Source organism: Phyllobates terribilis, unplaced genomic scaffold, assembly GCF_046119375.1.
Source record: "Phyllobates terribilis strain yellow unplaced genomic scaffold, ASM4611937v1 Scaffold_10__3_contigs__length_209671492, whole genome shotgun sequence".
Lineage (NCBI taxonomy): Eukaryota > Metazoa > Chordata > Amphibia > Anura > Dendrobatidae > Phyllobates > Phyllobates terribilis.
The window spans coordinates 195,086,810-195,107,005 of NW_027362770.1; the positions used below are offsets into that span (position 1 = coordinate 195,086,810).

Genomic DNA, 20,196 nt, shown 5'->3' on the forward strand with positions numbered 1-20,196 from the left:
AGACGGGGGGGGGGGGAGAAGAGAGAGAGTGCAGGGACCAAGAGAGACTGGGGGGGGGGAGAGAGAGAGTGCAGGGACCAAGAGAGACTGGGGGGGGGGGGAGAGAGAGAGTGCAGGGACCAAGAGAGACGGGGGGGGGGGGGAGAGAGAGTGCAGGGACCAAGAGAGACGGGGGGGGGGGGGGAGAGAGTGCAGGGACCAAGAGAGACGGGGGGGGGGGGGGGGAGGAGAGAGTGCAGGGACCAAGAGAGACTGGGGGGGGGGGGAGAGTGCAGGGACCAAGAGAGACTGGGGGGGGGGGGGGGAGAGTGCAGGGACCAAGAGAGACTGGGGGGGGGGGGGGGAGAGTGCAGGGACCAAGAGAGACTGGGGGGGGGGGGGGAGAGAGAGAGTGCAGGGACCAAGAGAGACTGGGGGGGGGGGGAGAGTGCAGGGACCAAGAGAGACTGGGGGGGGGAGAGAGAGAGAGTGCAGGGACCAAGAGAGACTGGGTGGGGGGGGGGAGAGTGCAGGGACCAAGAGAGACTGGGGGGGGGGGGGGGGGAGAGAGAGTGTGGGACCAAGAGAGACTGGGGGGGGGGGGAGGGAGAGAGAGAGTGTGGGGACCAAGAGAGACGGGTGGGGGGAGAACCAAGGGGACAGTGCGGAACCCACGATTAACAAGAGGGGGGGGGGTAGTGTGGGGGCCGGGAGAACTGGAAAAATAACTGGGGGGGGGAGAGTGCGGGGATCGGGGAATAATCTGGGGGAGAGTGCAGGGTCCAGGTGATCCTGGGAATAATTGGGGGTTGTGGGGGGGGTTCCAGGGACTGGGAGAGGCTGGGAATAACTGGGGGCGGGGGGTGCTGAGACCAGAAGGACCAAGGAGTAACCAAGAGGGAAGGGGTAGAATTCGGAGACCATGAAATAATTAAGGAGAACTGGGGGTGTAGTGCGGACATCAGGTGGAGGTAAGGATTGGGAAACATTTGGGGGTGTTGAGTGCTGGGACTGGGGAGGTGGGGGGTGTTTTTGGCGTTTTCTGGGGATACTAGGGTGTTAAGCGCTGGCCTTTCTGAGGAGAGCGGGGGTCCTGGGTGTTGGGTTTGCAGATGAGAATTTTGGGTTCCTTTGTCTGACTGGATCTTCCATCAATCTATGTGGGGGTGCAGACTTTTTGGGGGAGCAGCTCTTTATTAGGGTGGTAATGTGGGGGGTGTAGAGGTCACTGGGGATTGTGCATTTCCCCGGGATGTGCTGTTTCTCAGGGGCCGCCCTTCCCCACAGATGTGCATGTTGGGGGTTGTAGTGTCAGGTTGTGTCTGGCTATATTTGGGAGGGTGCAGGACCTCTGTGCTGCCATGATTGCTTGTTTTGGCTGCTGGACTGATGAGTAAGCGCCCCCTCCCCCTCTCATTTGCATGCTAATGGCTTTGTAGGGGGCAGTGATCCTGGAGTTTCCTCCCTCAGTGAAATTCAGGAGTTTCCTCAATGGAAAACTCACAATACTGTTGTGGTGAAAGCTGGGTGACTGCGATGCCACCAACATAAGCCCCCCCCAGATGATATTGGTCCAGGAGCACCCCCTCCTCACTGATGGTGGTGAAACTGCAGATTACACATCACCTCCTGGTGGCGCCGCTGAGCTCACCATTACTCTGCTTGCTGTCACGTTTGTTACAATGTATCACTCACAGGCAGATGTGTCTGTAATCCTCCAGCTGCTAACTGGATACATTGTAGCAGATCCTCAGAAGGTGGAAGGATGCAGCAGAAATGATAGAACAGAGGAACAAAACAGGTCCCGGGTCACGTGACCAGGATCGGGGCTGCCTTTGTTTCCCTCTGCAGCAAGCGAGGGGTTAAAAGTCCATGCCAAAATGTCCCTGCCGTCTGCAGCAGATCTGTGTCCGGATGGTGACGCCGTCTCCTGATAGTCCTGCCGGTCCTGGACACCTGTGGCTCTGGGCACCCCCGTACGGGATGGTGGATCCCACTATTGTAGTGGTGCGGATCGGGTCACCCCGGGACAGCGGGGGCTGCTGCCAGCAGATTCCTCCGCTCCATATGTTTTCTGAGCCGGAGCTCAGCTGATGCCCCCACACCTGGAAGTCTTTATATCCGCAGGGTCTGCACTTCACGTGTCTGGTCATCGGAGTATGCGAGACCCCCGGATTAAAACCATCCCAATGCAATTCTGGAGTCTTCTGAGACTGCCCCTGTATACTGGGTGGGGGATGGGTTGTGTTCAATATTGGGGTCTAAATAACCATTCCCCCCCCCCATTTATCTTCCAAAGTGACGGAACTTGTATTATTTTTTATCTTATTCCTAAGGCCTCCTGCAGTGTAAAGCATGGAGGGTTTTCATGCCTACATCTTGGGAGCATGGGAAAATCCGAATGAAAGCCTCCATTCTTTACACTGCAGGATGCTTCTAAGGAGCTGAAAACGGCAAAATTGACATTTCTTAGCTTAGACCCCAGGGCTGTGGAGTTGGAGGTTTACCCTATAGGTGACTTATAAGGGGACATCACTCAACCAAATCATTTCTGTTCTACAGGATGCATCCTGCAGTGTAAAGCATGGAGGTTTGCTTTCTAGTTGTCATGGAAACATCCAGGGTCATAATATATATATCTTATCTCTTCTATATTAATGTACATAAATCTATCTTGATCCACATAGGCATTACCCTGGAGATGGGAATGACAACCTCCATTCTTTATACTGCAGGCTGCAACTGGAAAAGTTTGCTAAATTGGGACAAACTTTCTTCCGAGTTAATTTGTGAGTTCTCCATATACAGTATGGGTAATCGGTTGCTGATTGTTGGGGGGGGGGGGGGGGGGTCTTACAGCCAGGACCCTCCTGTACTCGGCAGCCCCATAGACAATGGTTCTAGCTGTGCAGGCGCTCCATTACACATTTCGGAGTAGTGGCGGGGGTCCCAGTGTTCGGACCACCCATTATGCTCCGTACTCACCTCCTCTCTTTGTGTTTCTCTTGCAGCCTCGCCCTTACTACTTTACGCCAACCGGCGTGACCTGCGGCTGGTGGACGGGTCCGGGATTAAGGGGAACTCCACCGTCCTGGTCACAGGCCTGGAGGACGCGGCCGCTGTGGACTTTGTGTTTTTCCGTGGATTTATCTACTGGAGCGACGTCAGTGAGGAAGCCATAAAAAGGATCAACTTCAACAGGAGCGGCGGCTCGCAGGACGTGGTCATCGCCGGCCTGGTGTCGCCGGACGGACTGGCCTGCGACTGGTTGGGGGAGAAACTCTACTGGACGGATTCAGAGACCAATCGGATAGAAGTTTCTAACTTGGATGGAACTTTACGGAAAGTTATATTCTGGCAAGAACTGGATCAGCCCCGGGCGATCGCCCTGGATCCCCCCCGCGGGTGAGTGACTCCGTCATCGGCAGGTTCTTAGGGGGTTTTTTTTGTTTTTTTTTCCTCCCGTCACTTTTGGTGGAGATTTCTTGGCGTCACATCCCGGAGGTCTGCTTTCCATTTACTCGCTGAATTGCTGATTGTTTCCTTTGATGCGGGGCCATGTGATCGCAGCAGCAGGCAGTCAGATGCCGAGCAAATGCCAGAGCCTCGTCAGCGGCTGACAAATTAATTGGGTCCCCCCCTGCGCCCCTCGCCATGGCCTCCGGGGAAGATGCCCCTTATAGGACGCTGTGCCTTCTTCCCTTTAGCATCTCCTGTTGCTCAGGCATGGATGCAATGGGGTCCCGCTGCTGACGCTCTGGGGTCCCGATTTGCCAGATTTATCTGCTTTCGTCAAACGGCGGTGGACGATGCGACCGACGCTAAAAAAACTGGATTATGTGCAATTGGGAAGATGGAGGTTGGATTGGCAATTCAGGAATGAAATGTGATATGTGTGTGACCTCCCCCCTATATACAGTGCAGGGTCAGATTTCTATGGTTGCCTCCCCCCTATCTCGCTCCTCCCATCCCCCCCCCTGCAGTTGTGGGGTCAGGGGTCGGCTCCATTTATGCTGATTGCTCCTGGTTCTTGCTGTGAGCTCAGCGGGGAGATAATGAGCTGCATAAGTAGCTTCTCACTGGAGGCAGCAGCCGAGGAGACGGAGACCGCCAGCCTCTTCCCTGGTGGTTTTGCATTTTTTTTATTTTTTTTTTTTCCCCATTGAAGCATAGGGATGTTTGGAGGGAATTGTGGCAGAGTCCCATGCCTGTCCTAATTACAGAAGTGGACTGATTAGAAGCCTCTGTGTGGGGGAGGAGGAGGAGGAGGAGGAGAGCATCCATGTGTGAGCACAGCTGCTTGTATGTGGTCTCCCTGAATGCATCCCCCCCCCCATCCAATGCAAGTCAATGAGAATCTCCTCCACAGACCCTGGGAAGCCTCCGAGCTGGAAAGTGCTGCTATAGTGTGCTTGTGACAGGGCAGGGTCTAATTATATCTAACAAAGGCTGCGGCACCTGGAAAGCAGATCACTGACAGTCATAGGATATGACTGCTATAATACTGCTCCTATGTACAAGAATATAACTACTATAATACTGCTCCTATGTACAAGAATATAACTACTATAATACTGCCCCTATGTACAAGAATATAACTACTATAATACCGCCCCTATGTACAAGAATATAACTACTATAATACTGCCTCTATGTACTGGAATATAACTACTATAATACTGACCCCTATGTACAAGAATATAACTACTATAATACTGCTCCTATGTACAAGAATATAACTACTATAATACTGCTCCTATGTACAAGAATATAACTACTATAATACTGCCCCTATGTACAAGAATATAACTACTATAATACTGCCCCTATGTACAAGAATATAACTACTATAATACTGCCCCCTATGTACAAGAATATAACTACTATAATACTGCCCCTATGTACAAGAATATAACTACTATAATACTGCTCCTATGTACAAGAATATAACTACTATAATACTGCTCCTATGTACAAGAATATAACTACTATAATACTGTTCCTATGTACAAGAATATAACTACTATAATACTGCCCCTATGTACAAGAATATAACTACTATAATACTGCCCCTATGTACAAGAATATAACTACTATAATACTGCCCCTATGTACAAGAATATAACTACTATAATACTGCTCCTATGTACAAGAATATAACTACTATAATACTGCCCCCTATGTACAAGAATATAACTACTATAATACTGCCCCCTATGTACAAGAATATAACTACTATAATACTGCCCCCTATGTACAAGAATATAACTACTATAATACTGCTCCTATGTACAAGAATATAACTACTATAATACTGCTCCTATTGTGGGGGTCGTGATGACATTCCACTCGTCCTCCAGTCACTCCAAATTCAAACTATGAGCATGGGTCAACCATTCAAAGAATGAGTCAGACAACAAGCTGGTTCAAGCTCAGAGCATGCTCAGAAGACTACTACAGTCAACCTCCTCAGCATTGTTCTGCGTTTATTTTTACATACACAAATCTAAATACACTACATAATGGGGAGGGAAAAGGGGTTGTCCGGGGCGGGGTAAACCATGAAAGTCCAGTGTCTGGCCACTCCTGATTGGTCCACATCTCCTTATCTCAGTCTCTGGGCAGATATTGCAGCCGTCAGCTTATAATCTTGTTTCGTTTCTCTGAAATAAGTCTTGGCAACACTGGAAATGTCTTAGTTTAAGTTTCGATTTGAGTATTACGTAGCAAGGAAAGCTTATTGTTATATGATACAAAATGGTGGTTAGTACATTAGCAAAAAAGCGTATAAAAGTTACAAAAGTATAAAAGTTACAAATATATATATTCTCTTTTACCCCGACATTCCCCCCTAAACACTAAGCTTTCCTTTGCTTCGGGGCCTTTGAGACTGTCCATGTGTGGGGAGAGGGGAGGTGGATTTCTTCACCCAATCATCTTAGAAGCTGCCCCCTTATGGGACGCCCCCAGACAATCGAGCCCTATCCTGGATGACACATGGAGTTCTCCCAACTGATCCTAAACTGAATCTCTCAATTGGACTTTGTCATGGGGGGGCTGGTCAGGCTTGTTCAAAGGAGTGTATTTCTCTATATAAGGGGACTATGCAGCACAGGACCACCAGGCCCAATACTAGTAGACCTCCCATTACTAGACAAACTTGTTGGAGGAGTCCCTTGAGCCCTCCCAACCAACCTGAGAAGAAGGAGGTATCTACCCCTGTGTGGTAGCTGTCCACCCTGGGACAGACAGTAAGCATATGGAAAGGATATAGAAGAAGGTAGTCATCTTTTATAGACTCGTTCTGTCTCTCTTGCAGTGGGAGGCGTGAATCCAGGTGCTCTTGCCCTCAAGCTTCAGAGCCGTCGGGGTGGTGAGAAGCACAGTGTACGCTCCCTCGAACCGCCGCTGGAGACAGTCTTTCCGGACAAACTTCTTCACATACACTAGATCGCCTGGGATGAAATCATGTACTGCATCACCTGTAGATTCTGGGAGAGAAGCAGATACTGGAGAGCGGGTGTTAGTCAATTCTCTAGACAAGGCAATCACAAATTTTACCACTCTATCATGTGTTTCAGACAACTCTTGGGGCCTAATTTCTCCTATTTTAGGTGGGGTCCCAAACAAAATTTCATAGGGAGTTAGCCCATGTTTAGCTTGTGGGGTGTGTCTGATATGATACAATACTATAGGGAGTAGGTCGGGCCAGGGGAGGGGATGATCTTAGGTCATTTTCAAGAGCTGGGTCTTGAGTGTGGAATTCATTCTTTCCACTTTGCCTGAACTGGCAGGATGGTATGGAGTGTGGAGGCCCAAATCTGTTCCCAACATGTTCCAGAGTTCTTCGTAGATATTTGCTGTGAAAGCTGGTCCTTGATCCGATTCTATGACTTGGGGAAACTCCAAATCTGCAGGCAATTTCGGTGATCAGTTTCCTGGCTGTGACTTTAGCAGTCATGTTGACGACCGGGTAGGCCTCGGGCCAGGCTGAGAACATATCCACGGCTACCAAAACGTACTCCTATTTTCTTGCTTTAGGCATTTGGATATGGTCGACTTGTATTCTCTGCCAAGGGTAGTCTGGTTTAGCCAGGTGTTGGAGAGGGACCCGTGCCGTACACGTTGGGTTGCAGGTAGCGCAGACAGAGCAGGATTTTGAGTACGAAGTCACAGTGGAAGAGATTCCGGGTGCAAAGTACAGTTTCTTGATACATGCCAAGGCTTGATTCTTTCCTCTGTGTGTAGGCCCGTGAGCCCATGCTGCCACAGCTGAGTACATGCATCTAGGCAAGCAAGGCTTCCCATCCACTTGGTAAAGAGTCGAGTTGACCTTTGAATCTTTGCGACCTGCCAGCACGGCTCCTGCCGCTTTCCATTGCTTGACTTCTTCAGTGGGGGGTCTCCCTTTGTTCCTCACACAATTTTTCTTCAGGCATCCTGACCCCCCTGGATTCCATTCGTGTCTCCGCTGGACTTGTATGGTCTTCCGCCGGCTGTTCTTTGGCTCTTGCTCTAGTGAGCGCCACAGCTACGGTTTGCAGGGTTTCTCCTATCTCTTCTTCCTTTTCCTGCCACTTTGATGACACATTCTCCACTGCTGCAGTCTTGGCTGCTTGGTCAGCTAGGTGGTTGCCCCTGGCTTCTCTGGATTCTAGTCTTCCATGAGCCTTGACCTTCATAACAGCAACCTGAATGGGTAGTTCCAGGGCCTTCATTAGGGCCTTAATCCATGAGGCATGTTTCACTGGTGTACCTGCAGCTGTGATGAATCCTCTAGACTTCCACAAAAGTCCAAAATCGTTGCAAATTCCATGTCCATACCTGGAATCGGTATATATATATATATATTCGCCTTTGTTCCTGCTGCCAGGTGGCAGGCCTCTGTGAGAGCCACAAGTTCAGCTTCTTGTGCAGACATGTATGGTGGTAGAGCTTCAGCCTTGAGGACTGTTAGGTCTGTTGTGACAGCATATCCCGTGTGGAACTTCCCTTGAGGGTCTGCGAGCGGATGTGCCACCATATTCTCTGGAGCAGAAGTCTCTTCCTGCAAAATTTTTATACAATCATGAGGTTCCACCAATGGACCTTCACCCTCTTCACCTTCCCCCCTAGAAGGTGGAAGCAAAGTGGCAGGATTGATAGTCAGACATCTGGTAAATGTTATATTGGAGGGCAACAATAGGGAACACTGCAGCCGCAGGTGTCTTTGGTTGGTTAGATGTTTCGGAAATGTTTGTTGCAGAACAGCTGAGAGATCATGACCGGCCTGTATAACTAGATCATGTCCAAGGACGATATCAGCTGACTTGTCAAGGAGGATGTGAGCAGCGTGGACCGCCTTAAGGCACATGGGGGCAGTTCAGGCGACAGGGTCCAGGCGGGCTGAGTAGTAGCCTAAAGGCCGATACTTATGATCATAGCGTTGTGCTAGAACTCCAGAGGCATGACCTTCCGATTCCGAGGCAAAAAGGTGAAATGGCTGAGTATAGTCTAGTAAGCCCAAGGCCGGGGCAGAGACAACAGCCTGTTTAAGGCGGTCAAAACATAGTCTGTGTTGATGAGAAACACGTGGATCTTCAGCATGAAGCCAAACTGAGCCTTCATTCTTGAGACAGTCGTACAGAGGTTGCATGAGCTTTGAGGCATCAGGGATCCATTGCCTGCAGTAAGTGATGAGGCCAAGGAAAGTCTGCATAGCGGAATAGGTGGTTGGGAAGGTGATATCCATGATCGCTTGCTTTCTTTCTTCAGTCAGATGTCTAGCACCTTGTGATATACAATGTCCGAGGAAAATGACCTTGGGCAGACACCATTGGACTTCGCCTTTCGAGACTTTACAGTTAGCTGAGTGAAGAAACCAGAGAAGGGATTCTGACATCTCTGGCAAATTTTCTTCAGTGCCACAGAGTAAAAGATCATCCACATACCGTAGAAGGGTGACCTGAGGGTTATCTTGAACCCATGGCTCCAGAATAGACTTCATAGAATGAGTGAATTGGTTAGGAGAGTTCTGGGCTCCTTGAAAGGTGAAGGCAAAAAGAAACCACGAATCTTCATGTAAGGGTATACTGAAGAAGGCGTTGGCTAGATCTAACACCGTAAACAAGGTGGCCGTTGGAGGCAGCTGAGACAAGAGGGTGTTTGAGTTGGGTACCACTGGAGTTTCTAAAATGGTAGCTGCATTGACGGCTCTGAGATCCTGAACCAACCGGTATCTTGGAGGCTCTCCCGGAACGGTTTTCTTTTTTACAGGAAAGAGGGGTGTATTGCATGGAGATACACATCTGACAAGGACTCCTGATTCCAGGAGGGAAACGATTTGGGTACCCAAGCTTTGTTCTTGTGCAGCCTTGAGGGGGTATTGTGGCAACCGTGGATACCTGTGTCCAGGCTTGAGGTGTACTCGGACCGGGGGAACCTGCAGGAGGCCGACGTCCTCTGGCCCACTGGACCACAGAGAGTGAGGGAACTGTGAGGTTGTATGGTCATCATCATGAGAGGGAAGGCTTTAAAAACACAGTGGTCTTCAGTCCCTTGTTCGGAATGAGGGTCCCGCAAAAGAAGCTCCATACCATGGTTTCCGAAGGTAATTGTTGCCTTCATTCGCTCTAAGAGATCGGTTCCCAACAGATTGACAGGACAAGTTTCAGAGACCAAGAATCTTGTGAGTACTCCGGTGAACGGTCCTGCAGACACAGGGACTGTGGGTGGAGAGGAAATATGTTGGCCTTCCACCCCAACACAGGTGAGGGTATCCGGTGATAGGGATACAGAAGGAGGGAGCTGTGCAGAGGAAATGACAGATGTGGCCGCCCCAGTGTCCACCAGGAACTCCAGTGGTTGATGGTCCACCTGTAAAGTGACAGTCTCTGAGGATGTGGTCAAGGCTACCACACTCCCAACATAACATTCATCCTTCAGAATCACGAGATTGTCTTCTGTTTCTAGATGATCCTTTGTCATCTCTTCTGTCTTGTTTTCTATATGTGGGAGGAGTATCATCACCTGTGCCTTTAACCATTACCCACTTGATTCCATGTTGGTTGCCAGGGGTGGGTAGCTTTCTTGAGCTTGATATACCGTGGCAGAAGCGGCTTTCTTCCTTGGCTTAGTATCCTTTTCCATTTTTAGCATGGCTTTTTGGAAAGCTTTGACAATGTTCACTACGTCGTTGAAAGAAGAAGAACGAATCTCGGGCCGTACTCTCAGGACTTCATCTCTGAGGGCGTCTTGTAGGCCATCTACTAGGGCCTGAACCAACAGGGCGGCCTGCGTCTTGACGTGAGGACTGTATCCAAGATCCTCAAAATGCATGCTGAGTCTTGCAGCATATCTTTCCACAGATTCATCAGGGTCTTGTTGAACATCTTGTACAGACCCAGCTTGATCTGACAAGCGATCCTGAGCCCAGGCTTTTAACTGTTTCATGTATTCTAGGCCGGATTCATACGTACTAAGGGATCCTGCTTTTGTGGAATTCATGGCCTTTTGAAAGCTCTCCGTTTTCGGCTAAGTGAGCCTGGCATTCTGCAGCCAGAGTAGAACCAGCAGCAAGGGCAATTTTACGAACCAATCCTCCAACATGGCTCATACAGGTGTTTGCAGGGTTGGCTATGGCCCCCACCCGATGTGTAAGGATGTCACCATAGCCTATTGACAGAGTGACAGGGTGTCCTGATGGGTCTACTAGGTTCCGGGAGCGGCAGGGGTCCCAGACTTCTGAGGGGCTGGGGGGTGGTGTTCTGTCAGCAGTTGCTTGGAGCAAGGGCCGGAATATGGGTAATGAATGTGGGGTGGAGGATGCCATAGGAGACGTATGGGGTAAAAAGGGGGGGGGGGGGGGCTGGAGTATCTTGAGCCCATCCCTCATCTGGCTCCGTATCGTCTTGAGTAACAGTATGTTGGCGGAGGGAGAGCAGTCTGGCCTGAAATTCTGGGGAGTTGAGGAGGATATCCCCAGGGTTGTGGGTGACTCCCATAGGAAACAGGGGAAGCGTCTCAGCATCGTGAACTGGAGCAGAGGGTGTCACATTAGTTTCAGATGGGTACTCTGGGACTACGGGCTTTTCCACCTGTGCTGGTGGCTGGTAATATGCACTGGACGGATCTAGTAGTGGATATAGGCTGGATTGGGGCTTTACGGGCCTCCCACAACAAGTAAGAGGTGTAGCAAGATGGCCGTGGGAGGGAGGAGTTAAAATGGAAGTGGGATTATTCTTGGAGGCAGGAAAAGGTGTAGTAAGATGGCCGTTGGAGGGAGGAGGGGGGAGTGGGGGTGGGATTGTTCTTGGGGGCAGGCTGGGCATCGTGCCATGGGCGGCCCGCCCAGAGTGGGTTTTGCTCTCCACACACCCGACACGTCCACCCCTCCGGTGATTTGTTGTTGGCACCATTATAGGGCGGTGGCTGAAGGCTCGGTGTAGTGACAGGCATCAACGGGGTTACGGCCAATTTAGGGTCACATAACAAATCACATTCTGTAGCTTTCATGTATCCGAACAAAGGCTCGGCATTCTCTGTCCCCCCCCTGCACCATCTACTCTAAGATGTGCTTGCAGAAATCCTCACCCAACTTTCCCAACTTCTGTGTAACACATTCATAAGCTTATCATATTCTACAAATTCCTAACATTCTTCTTGCCTTCTTGCCTTCCCGTAACTCCACTAATTGGCTTAACTCCTACAGCAGCATTCCGCAACTTACGAAATCTTTCAAATTTGAATATACACAACATTTTCTTATAGAATGCAATGATCTGTCGCGACTCAGATCACTGGTGCAGCCGACAGGTCGCCACTCCTCAGTGTAGAGACACCTCGATACACTGTTGAGATAGAGAGACACCTCAATCTAACTCCTTTCCTAGCCTTGAATGGCGACTTTACAGTGCGACTCACCACGGCACCCTGACTACAGGTCACCACCCGTCAGTGTAGAGACACCTCGATACACTGATGAGATAGAGAGACACCTCGATCTATCTCCTTTCCTACCACGGTACCACCCGACAGTGTAGAGACACCTCAATACACTGTTTAGATAGAGAGACACCTCAATCTATCTGCTTTCCTACCACAGCACCACCCGACAGTGTAGAGACACCTCAATACACTGTTTCCTAACCTTGACTTAACAGCAGTCTCTGTATTAGACGAAGAGTACTCCTCAATTCGTCACAGATTCTTTCTCCCTTACACTACAATTCAGGAATGCTTTGTAACCTTGACTATCAGTCACGGGAGGCAGCTATCTAAGAAAAGTACAGTGACCGGGGGAGGAGGAGGTGGTGTGCACACGAGCACGCGCAGGCATGCGACGTCACTCGGTTTAACACTTGCTGGTTCAGGACGTGGTGCGGGACGCCCAAGGTCTCACCACTCGACCGGTCACCCACCCAGATCCAACCTGACAACCCCACAGAAACCGCTGCGGCTGACACACAGGCAAGTGAGACATATAAAATACATCTCAACTTACCGTGTTCGATGGAGGTTGATCAGGCCTCAAATTCAGCCACCGCGGTCACCACCAGGGAAGTCAGCAATATGGGTCCGGGAGGGCGGCGTACCGCTAGCCACGCCCCACGTTGGGCGCCATTTGTGGGGGTCGTGATGACATTCCACTCGTCCTCCAGTCACTCCAAATTCAAACTATGAGCATGGGTCAACCATTCAAAGAATGAGTCAGACAACAAGCTGGTTCAAGCTCAGAGCATGCTCAGAAGACTACTACAGTCAACCTCCTCAGCATTGTTCTGCGTTTATTTTTACATACACAAATCTAAATACACTACATAATGGGGAGGGAAAAGGGGTTGTCCGGGGCGGGGTAAACCATGAAAGTCCAGTGTCTGGCCACTCCTGATTGGTCCACATCTCCTTATCTCAGTCTCTGGGCAGATATTGCAGCCGTCAGCTTATAATCTTGTTTCGTTTCTCTGAAATAAGTCTTGGCAACACTGGAAATGTCTTAGTTTAAGTTTCGATTTGAGTATTACGTAGCAAGGAAAGCTTATTGTTATATGATACAAAATGGTGGTTAGTACATTAGCAAAAAAGCGTATAAAAGTTACAAAAGTATAAAAGTTACAAATATATATATTCTCTTTTACCCCGACACTATGTACAAGAATATAACTACTATAATACTGCTCCTATGTACAAGAATATAACTACTATAATACTGCTCCTATGTACAAGAATATAACTACTATAATACTGCTCCTATGTACAAGAATATAACTACTATAATACTGCTCCTATGTACAAGAATATAACTACTATAATACTGCTCCTATGTACAAGAATATAACTACTATAATACTGCTCCTATGTACAAGAATATAACTACTATAATACTGCTCCTATGTACAAGAATATAACTACTATAATACTGCTCCTATGTACAAGAATATAACTACTATAATACTGTTCCTATGTACAAGAATATGACTACTATAATACTGTTCCTATGTACAAGAATATAACTTCTATAATACTACCCCCTATGTACAAGAATATAACTACTATAATACTGCTCCCTATGTACAAGAATATAACTACTATAATACTGCCCCCTATGTACAAGAATATAACTACTATAATACTGTTCCTATGTACAAGAATATAACTACTATAATACTGTTCCTATGTACAAGAATATAACTACTATAATACTGCTCCTATGTACAAGAATATAACTTCTATAATATTGCCCCCTATGTATAAGAATATAACTACTACTAGATGGTGGCGCGATTCTAATGCATCGAGTATTCAAGAACAGAGGTCCCCAACCGCCGGTCCGCGGACCAGGACCGGGCCGTTGGGGTTTTTCAGCCGGTCCGCGGGGAGAGGGGGCCCCTCCAGCCTCCAGCAGGGCCGCCATCAGGGCATGACTGCCCTGACTCCAGTATGGGGCCCGGCCGGTAGGAGCCCCCCTCTTGTGCGTCTCTCTCCTCATGGGGCCCCCGGCCGCATGCTAAGCGCCGGGTCCGGGACATCTTAGCGCTGCGCTGCTGCGGCAGCACCTTCATGATTCCCCTGACTTCCGGTCATGTGACGGCGCCGTCACATGGCCGGAAGTCAGGAGAACCTGGTGTCAGCGATTTGGACGAGCGCCAGGATTCTGCAGGGATCGCATGGGGGTAAGTATAACAAGTTTTATTTTTTTTAAAATACAATTAACTAGGAGTGGGGGGAATGGGAGATGCACATGGGGGAGGGGAGAGATGAGAGATGCACATGGGGGGGGAGGGGAGAGATGAGAGATGCACATGGGGGGGGAGGGGAGAGATGAGAGATGCACATGGGGGAGGGGAGAGATGAGATGCACATGGGGGAGGGGAGAGATGAGAGATCCACATGGGGGGGGAGGGGAGAGATGAGAGATCCACATGGGGGGGAGGGGAGAGATGAGAGATCCACATGGGGGGGAGGGGAGAGATGAGAGATGCACGGGGGGTGGATGAGAGATGCACGGAGGGGGGTGAGAGATGCACGGGGGGTGGATGAGAGATGCACGGGGGGTGGATGAGAGATGCACGGGAGGGGGATGAGAGATGCACGGGGGGTGGATGAGAGATGCACGGGGGGTGGATGAGAGATGCACGGGGGGTGGATGAGAGATGCACGGAGGGGGGTGAGAGATGCACGGAGGGGGGTGAGAGATGCACGGAGGGGGGTGAGAGATGCACGGAGGGGGGTGAGAGATGCACGGAGGGGGGTGAGAGATGCACGGAGGGGGGTGAGAGATGCACGGGGGGTGGATGAGAGATGCACGGGAGGGGGATGAGAGATGCACGGGAGGGGGATGAGAGATGCACGGGAGGGGGATGAGAGATGCACGGGGGGTGGATGAGAGATGCACGGGGGGTGGATGAGAGATGCACGGGGGGTGGATGAGAGATGCACGGGGGGTGGATGAGAGATGCACAGGAGGGGGATGAGAGATGCACGGGGGGTGGATGAGAGATGCACGGGAGGGGGATGAGAGATGCACGGGGGGTGGATGAGAGATGCACGGGAGGGGGATGAGAGATGCACGGGAGGGGGATGAGAGATGCACGGGGGGTGGATGAGAGATGCACGGGGGGTGGATGAGAGATGCACGGAGGGGGGTGAGAGATGCACGGAGGGGGGTGAGAGATGCACGGGGGGTGGATGAGAGATGCACGGGGGGTGGATGAGAGATGCACGGGGGGTGGATGAGAGATGCACGGGGGGTGGATGAGAGATGCACGGGGGGTGGATGAGAGATGCACGGGGGGTGGATGAGAGATGCACGGGGGGTGGATGAGAGATGCACAGGAGGGGGATGAGAGATGCACGGGGGGTGGATGAGAGATGCACGGGAGGGGGATGAGAGATGCACGGGAGGGGGATGAGAGATGCACGGGAGGGGGATGAGAGATGCACGGGGGGTGGATGAGAGATGCACGGGGGGTGGATGAGAGATGCACGGAGGGGGGTGAGAGATGCACGGAGGGGGGTGAGAGATGCACGGGGGGTGGATGAGAGATGCACGGGGGGTGGATGAGAGATGCACGGGGGGTGGATGAGAGATGCACGGGGGGTGGATGAGAGATGCACGGGGGTGAGCTGCACATGGGGGGGTGAGAGATGCACATGGGGGGGTTATGTTTACATAACTTTGTTGCCTTATGAAGGGCGGGGGGGGCCCCCAAAAATTTCTTGCACAGGGGCCCACTACAGTCTGTGTCCGCCCCTGGGATGAAGTAAATGCAGCTGAACAGCAGCTGTCAGGACAGCTGCCCTGTCCTGCTGCAGGGCGTGATGGGGCCTCAGTGATGCGGCTCCTGGCACAGCACATTATGTGGGGCTCCTGGCATAGCTCCTGGCGGGGACCTGGTCTACACTATATGATAAGTATGCACTAAACTCCAAATCCCTCCATTACCCCGCCCCCATATGACCAAAGCCCCGCCCACCCCACCCCCTCCTTGCTGGGCCATGGAAAAATGATCTTGCTTCAAGCCGGTCCCTGGTGCAAAAAAGGTTGGGGACCACTGTTCTAGAATATGTATGCGGCCGACCGGGCGCAAGCAGCAGAGCGGTGTTTACATTTGGCGCCAAAATCGCTGATTGGTTGCGGCTGGCATCTGCGACCAATCATCACAGTAGTGTTTAAATGTGGCGTCAAAATTGGTGATTGGTCGCGGGCAGCTTCCGTGACCAATCAGCTGAGCGGTGTTTAACTTTAGCGCCAAGATCACTGATTCGTCGCGTGCGGAGAGCGCGACCAATCAGCGAATCGTATTAGTGAGGACCGGGGAGCGCCGCTGCCTGTGCGGCTACTTCCGCTGCGAGAACCCGGGACATGAGCGACTGCTCGCAGCAGAAGTATCCCGACCCGCAGCGCCGCTCCCCGGTCCTCCCTTCTGCATGGATGTCAGCGCCGCTCCCCGGTCCTCCCTTCACACCCTAGCCGCTGATGTCCCCACAGTGTCCGCATGGTGTTACAAAGATCCGGACATTTGTGTTAAAAATCGCTGATTGGTCGCTGGCGCTGCCCACGACCAATCACCGATTTGGGCGCCAAATTTAAATATCTGCCGCGACCAATCACCGATCTTGGCTCCACATTTAAACACCGCTGTACTGATTTAAATAGCGCCTGCGACCAATCAGTGATTTTTAACACAAATGTCCGGATCTTTGTAACACCATGCGGACACTGTGGGGACATCAGCGGCTAGGGTGTGAAGGGAGGACCGGGGAGCGGCGCTGACATCCATGCAGAAGGGAGGACCGGGGAGCGGCGCTGCGGGTCGGGATACTTCTGCTGCGAGCAGTCGCTCATGTCCCGGGTTCTCGCAGCGGAAGTATCTGCACAGGCAGCGCCGCTGACATCCATGCGGCTAGGGTGTGAAGGGAGGACCGGGGAGCGGCGCTGACATCCAATTGGTCGCGGCCGCTATTTAAATGTGCCGCACAAATCGGTGATTGGTCGCCGTCTTGGCCCGCTACCAATCACTGATCTTGCCGCAAAAGTTAAACACCGCTGTGCTGATTGGTCGCGGACGATATTTAAATTTGGCGCCCAAATCGGTAATTGGTCGCGGACAGCGTCCGCGACCAATCAGCACAGCGGTGTTTAACTTTTGCGGTAAGATCAGTGATTGGTCGGGTCCGAAGACCGCGACCAATCATTGAATCGTCTTGGTGAGGACCAGGGAGCAGCGCTGCCTGTGCGGCTACTTCCGCTTCGAGAATCCGGGACATGAGCGACTGCTCGCAGCAGAAGTATCCCGACCCGCAGCGCCGCTCCCCGGTCCTCCCTTCCGTATGGAGGTCAGCGACGCCGGCGATCCTTCCGCTGCTACCGGCCGGGAGATGAGCCTCGCGCCGGTCATCTCCCGGCTGCATCTCCGTCCCGCAGATGGGTCCGGCGGTCGAGGTCATTCTGCTGTACCTAGCGGCGCTCCTCTCCCGGCTGCATCGCCGCTGAGCTCCGTCCCGCAGATGAGCCGCTAACGGCCGCCATCTTTTTTCAGAAATCCTGCGGCGCTGATTGGCTGCTGCCGGACCAATGCGTTACGTGGGATTTCCTAGACAGACAGACAGACGGACGGGATAAGACGATTATAGATAGATAGATAATGCTGCTGTGTTGTGACTATAAAGATGGGTGTAGTTGTGCTTTGGTTGGGGTGTGCATGCTTGTTGGTAAATTCTTCATGGTCCTAACAGTCTGGTGGATGCAGCAATTGTTCAGAGTTATTCTGAGTTCCTATAAATATTTGTCTTTAAAGGTGTAAGTAATTAGAAAATAAATCTTAAAGGTATTGTGAGTGTTAGGCTGAGTTCACACGATGCGTTTCCGCTGCATTTTTGCAGTTGCGTAAACGCATGAAAAACGCATGGTAGAAGGGCAGCAATGTTCCCCAATTGAAATCCGCATGTGCTGTGCCCATGATGCGTAAACGCTGCGGTTAAAAATCCGCAGCATGTCAATTAATTTTGCGGAAACGCTGCTCTTTTGCCGCCATTGACTTGCATTAGACCGCATGGAATCCGCATCACTGTATATGTTGATGCGCTTTTCATGCGGTCTAATGTGCGGATGGTACCCGGGTGTGGATGAGAGGACCATGCGTTTTTAATGCGTTTCCGCAGCTGCAGAAACGCATTAAAAGCGCATTGTGTGCACACAGCCTTATACTTACCTTCGGATGGCCCCCGGTGTCATTGTCTTGGCTTGCCGGCAGCTCGCGGTAGACTAAAGGACTTGCCAACGTCAGCGGTCGCATGACCCATCACGTGGCTAAATGACGTCACCGCAGGTTCTTGAGTCCACCGGTAGCTTCTGGCAAGCCAAGACAAGGACAGCGGGGGCCATCCGAAGGTAAGTATAATATTTTTTATTTTTTTTACTGGTTCTATGGTACCCGGGTCCATGCAGATCCAGTGATGCGGATTCCATGCGTTCCAATGCAAGTCTGTGGCGGCGAAAACGCCGCGCTTCCGCAAAATAATTGGTAGTGCTGCGTTTTTTTCCGCAATGATAATCCGCAGCGGAAATTTCCGCAGCATGTGCACAGCACAGCGGATTATCATTAGGGAACATGGCAGGCCTTCTACCAAGCGGTATCTATCGCTTGCTGTGATTGTGGAGGGGGCCCTTGTTGCGGCGTGGAGGGGGCCCTTGTTGCGGCGCGGAGTATAGAACATCCACTATTCTTGTTTCCGGCCTGTTTCTCGTTGTGGCTGTGTATGTGACCGTCCATTGTGATGCCGCAGGGATTTGCACTATAGGTGACGGCTTTTTTGGGTTTTGCCCCCAGATTCATGTTATACAATTGTCCTATTGTATTGTCCTGTTGGCACATTTTAACCCTTACCGCAGACATGTCCACACTAATAGGTGACGGTGTCTGTGCGCACTGGTGGTCGGCGTTGGGGCCTCTGCCGATCCCACCTGTGTGATCCCTGGGCCCTTTTTTTTTTTTTTTTTTTTTTTTTTTTTTGAAACCTTTGATAGTATATAGGTTGCAAAAAATGACTTTGGTCCATCAAGTTCTACATTTTCTCTATTTTTATTTATTAACCACAATGCCGTTGTTGTATAAAGCTGTTATAGTGTCAGCCATCACTACCTCATTCCCAGTTTGACTGCTCTGACTGTAAAGAACCCTGTCCTGTTTAGCTGCCGGAATCACCTTCTTCCACCTATAATGAGTCCCCTGGTCCTTAATATGGTCTTTGGAAGGAATAAGTCCTGTGCCGTCCTCTGTACTGACCACATATATATTTATACATGTAAATGAGATCCCCTCTGAGGCGTCTTTTTTCGAAGCTAAACAAGAACAACTTTACCAACCTCTCATTAGGACAGGCCTCCGTCCTGTGTAATGTAGGAGAGGCCTCCCGTCCCGTGTAATGTAGGAGAGGCCTCCCGTCCCGTGTAATGTAGGAGAGGCCTCCCGTCCCGTGTAATGTAGGAGAGGCCTCCCGTCCCGTGTAATGTAGGAGAGGCCTCCCGTCCCGTGTAATGTAGGAGAGGCCTCCCGTCCCGTGTAATGTAGGAGAGGCCTCCCGTCCCGTGTAATGTAGGAGAGGCCTCCCGTCCCGTGTAATAATCTAGTTGCCCGTCTTTGTACTGACTCTAACTTTTGAATATCCTTTTCAAAATTGGATCCCATATTCTAGATGTGGCCTCACCAGTGATTTATAAAGGGGTAACAGTACGTTGGGGTGGCGGGATTTTATTTGTTTTTATACATCCTAAAATCTTGTTTGCTTTTGCGGCTGCTGCCTGACCTTGAGTGCTGCTGCTCAGTTACTTGTAACCAGAATCCCCCATCCCACTGCTCTGTAGTCCCGAGTATTCTCCTATATAATGTATATGCGTCCATAGGATTCCTCGGTGCATTACCCCCATCCAGTACCTCCACCGTCCCCCAGATCTCCTAATCCGTCAAAAAAAAAAAAATGGCGGGTGCATGCGCAGTGCACTCGCCAAGATCTGCCGGCCGGTATCCGGCAACAGTAGGGGATTTTCCTTCTTGCTTCCTTTTGATTATAGTGATGAAAAGGAAAAAACAGTAAATCAAATCCCCCTTTGTCACCCCCCTTTAATTAGAAAAGTAGTGAGCACTTGCGCTCAAGACTAATGACAACTTATTCAATATGATGACCTAATGTCATCAAATTCTGTCGTACCTTTGGGTTCAAAATGCTCCGTATACCCCT

General features: G+C 50.8%; 1 protein-coding gene and 1 long non-coding RNA gene across 2 annotated transcripts in view; one reads left to right on the plus strand and one right to left on the minus strand.

The window, feature by feature from the left end:
• Positions 1 to 20,196, plus strand: part of LOC141164343 (low-density lipoprotein receptor-related protein 6-like) — a 28,297-nt gene that overhangs the window by 1,967 nt on the left and 6,134 nt on the right. The window contains exon 2 of the mRNA XM_073649480.1: positions 2,991 to 3,384. Within this exon, the coding sequence (XP_073505581.1) occupies positions 2,991 to 3,384 (394 nt within the window). The remainder of the gene's footprint in view (positions 1 to 2,990; positions 3,385 to 20,196) is intronic.
• LOC141164847 (uncharacterized) lies at positions 11,264 to 12,745 on the minus strand. Its single transcript, XR_012250950.1, has 2 exons — positions 12,086 to 12,745; positions 11,264 to 12,005 (listed from the first exon to the last, which is right to left on the minus strand). It is a non-coding gene; the product is annotated as an uncharacterized lncRNA (long non-coding RNA).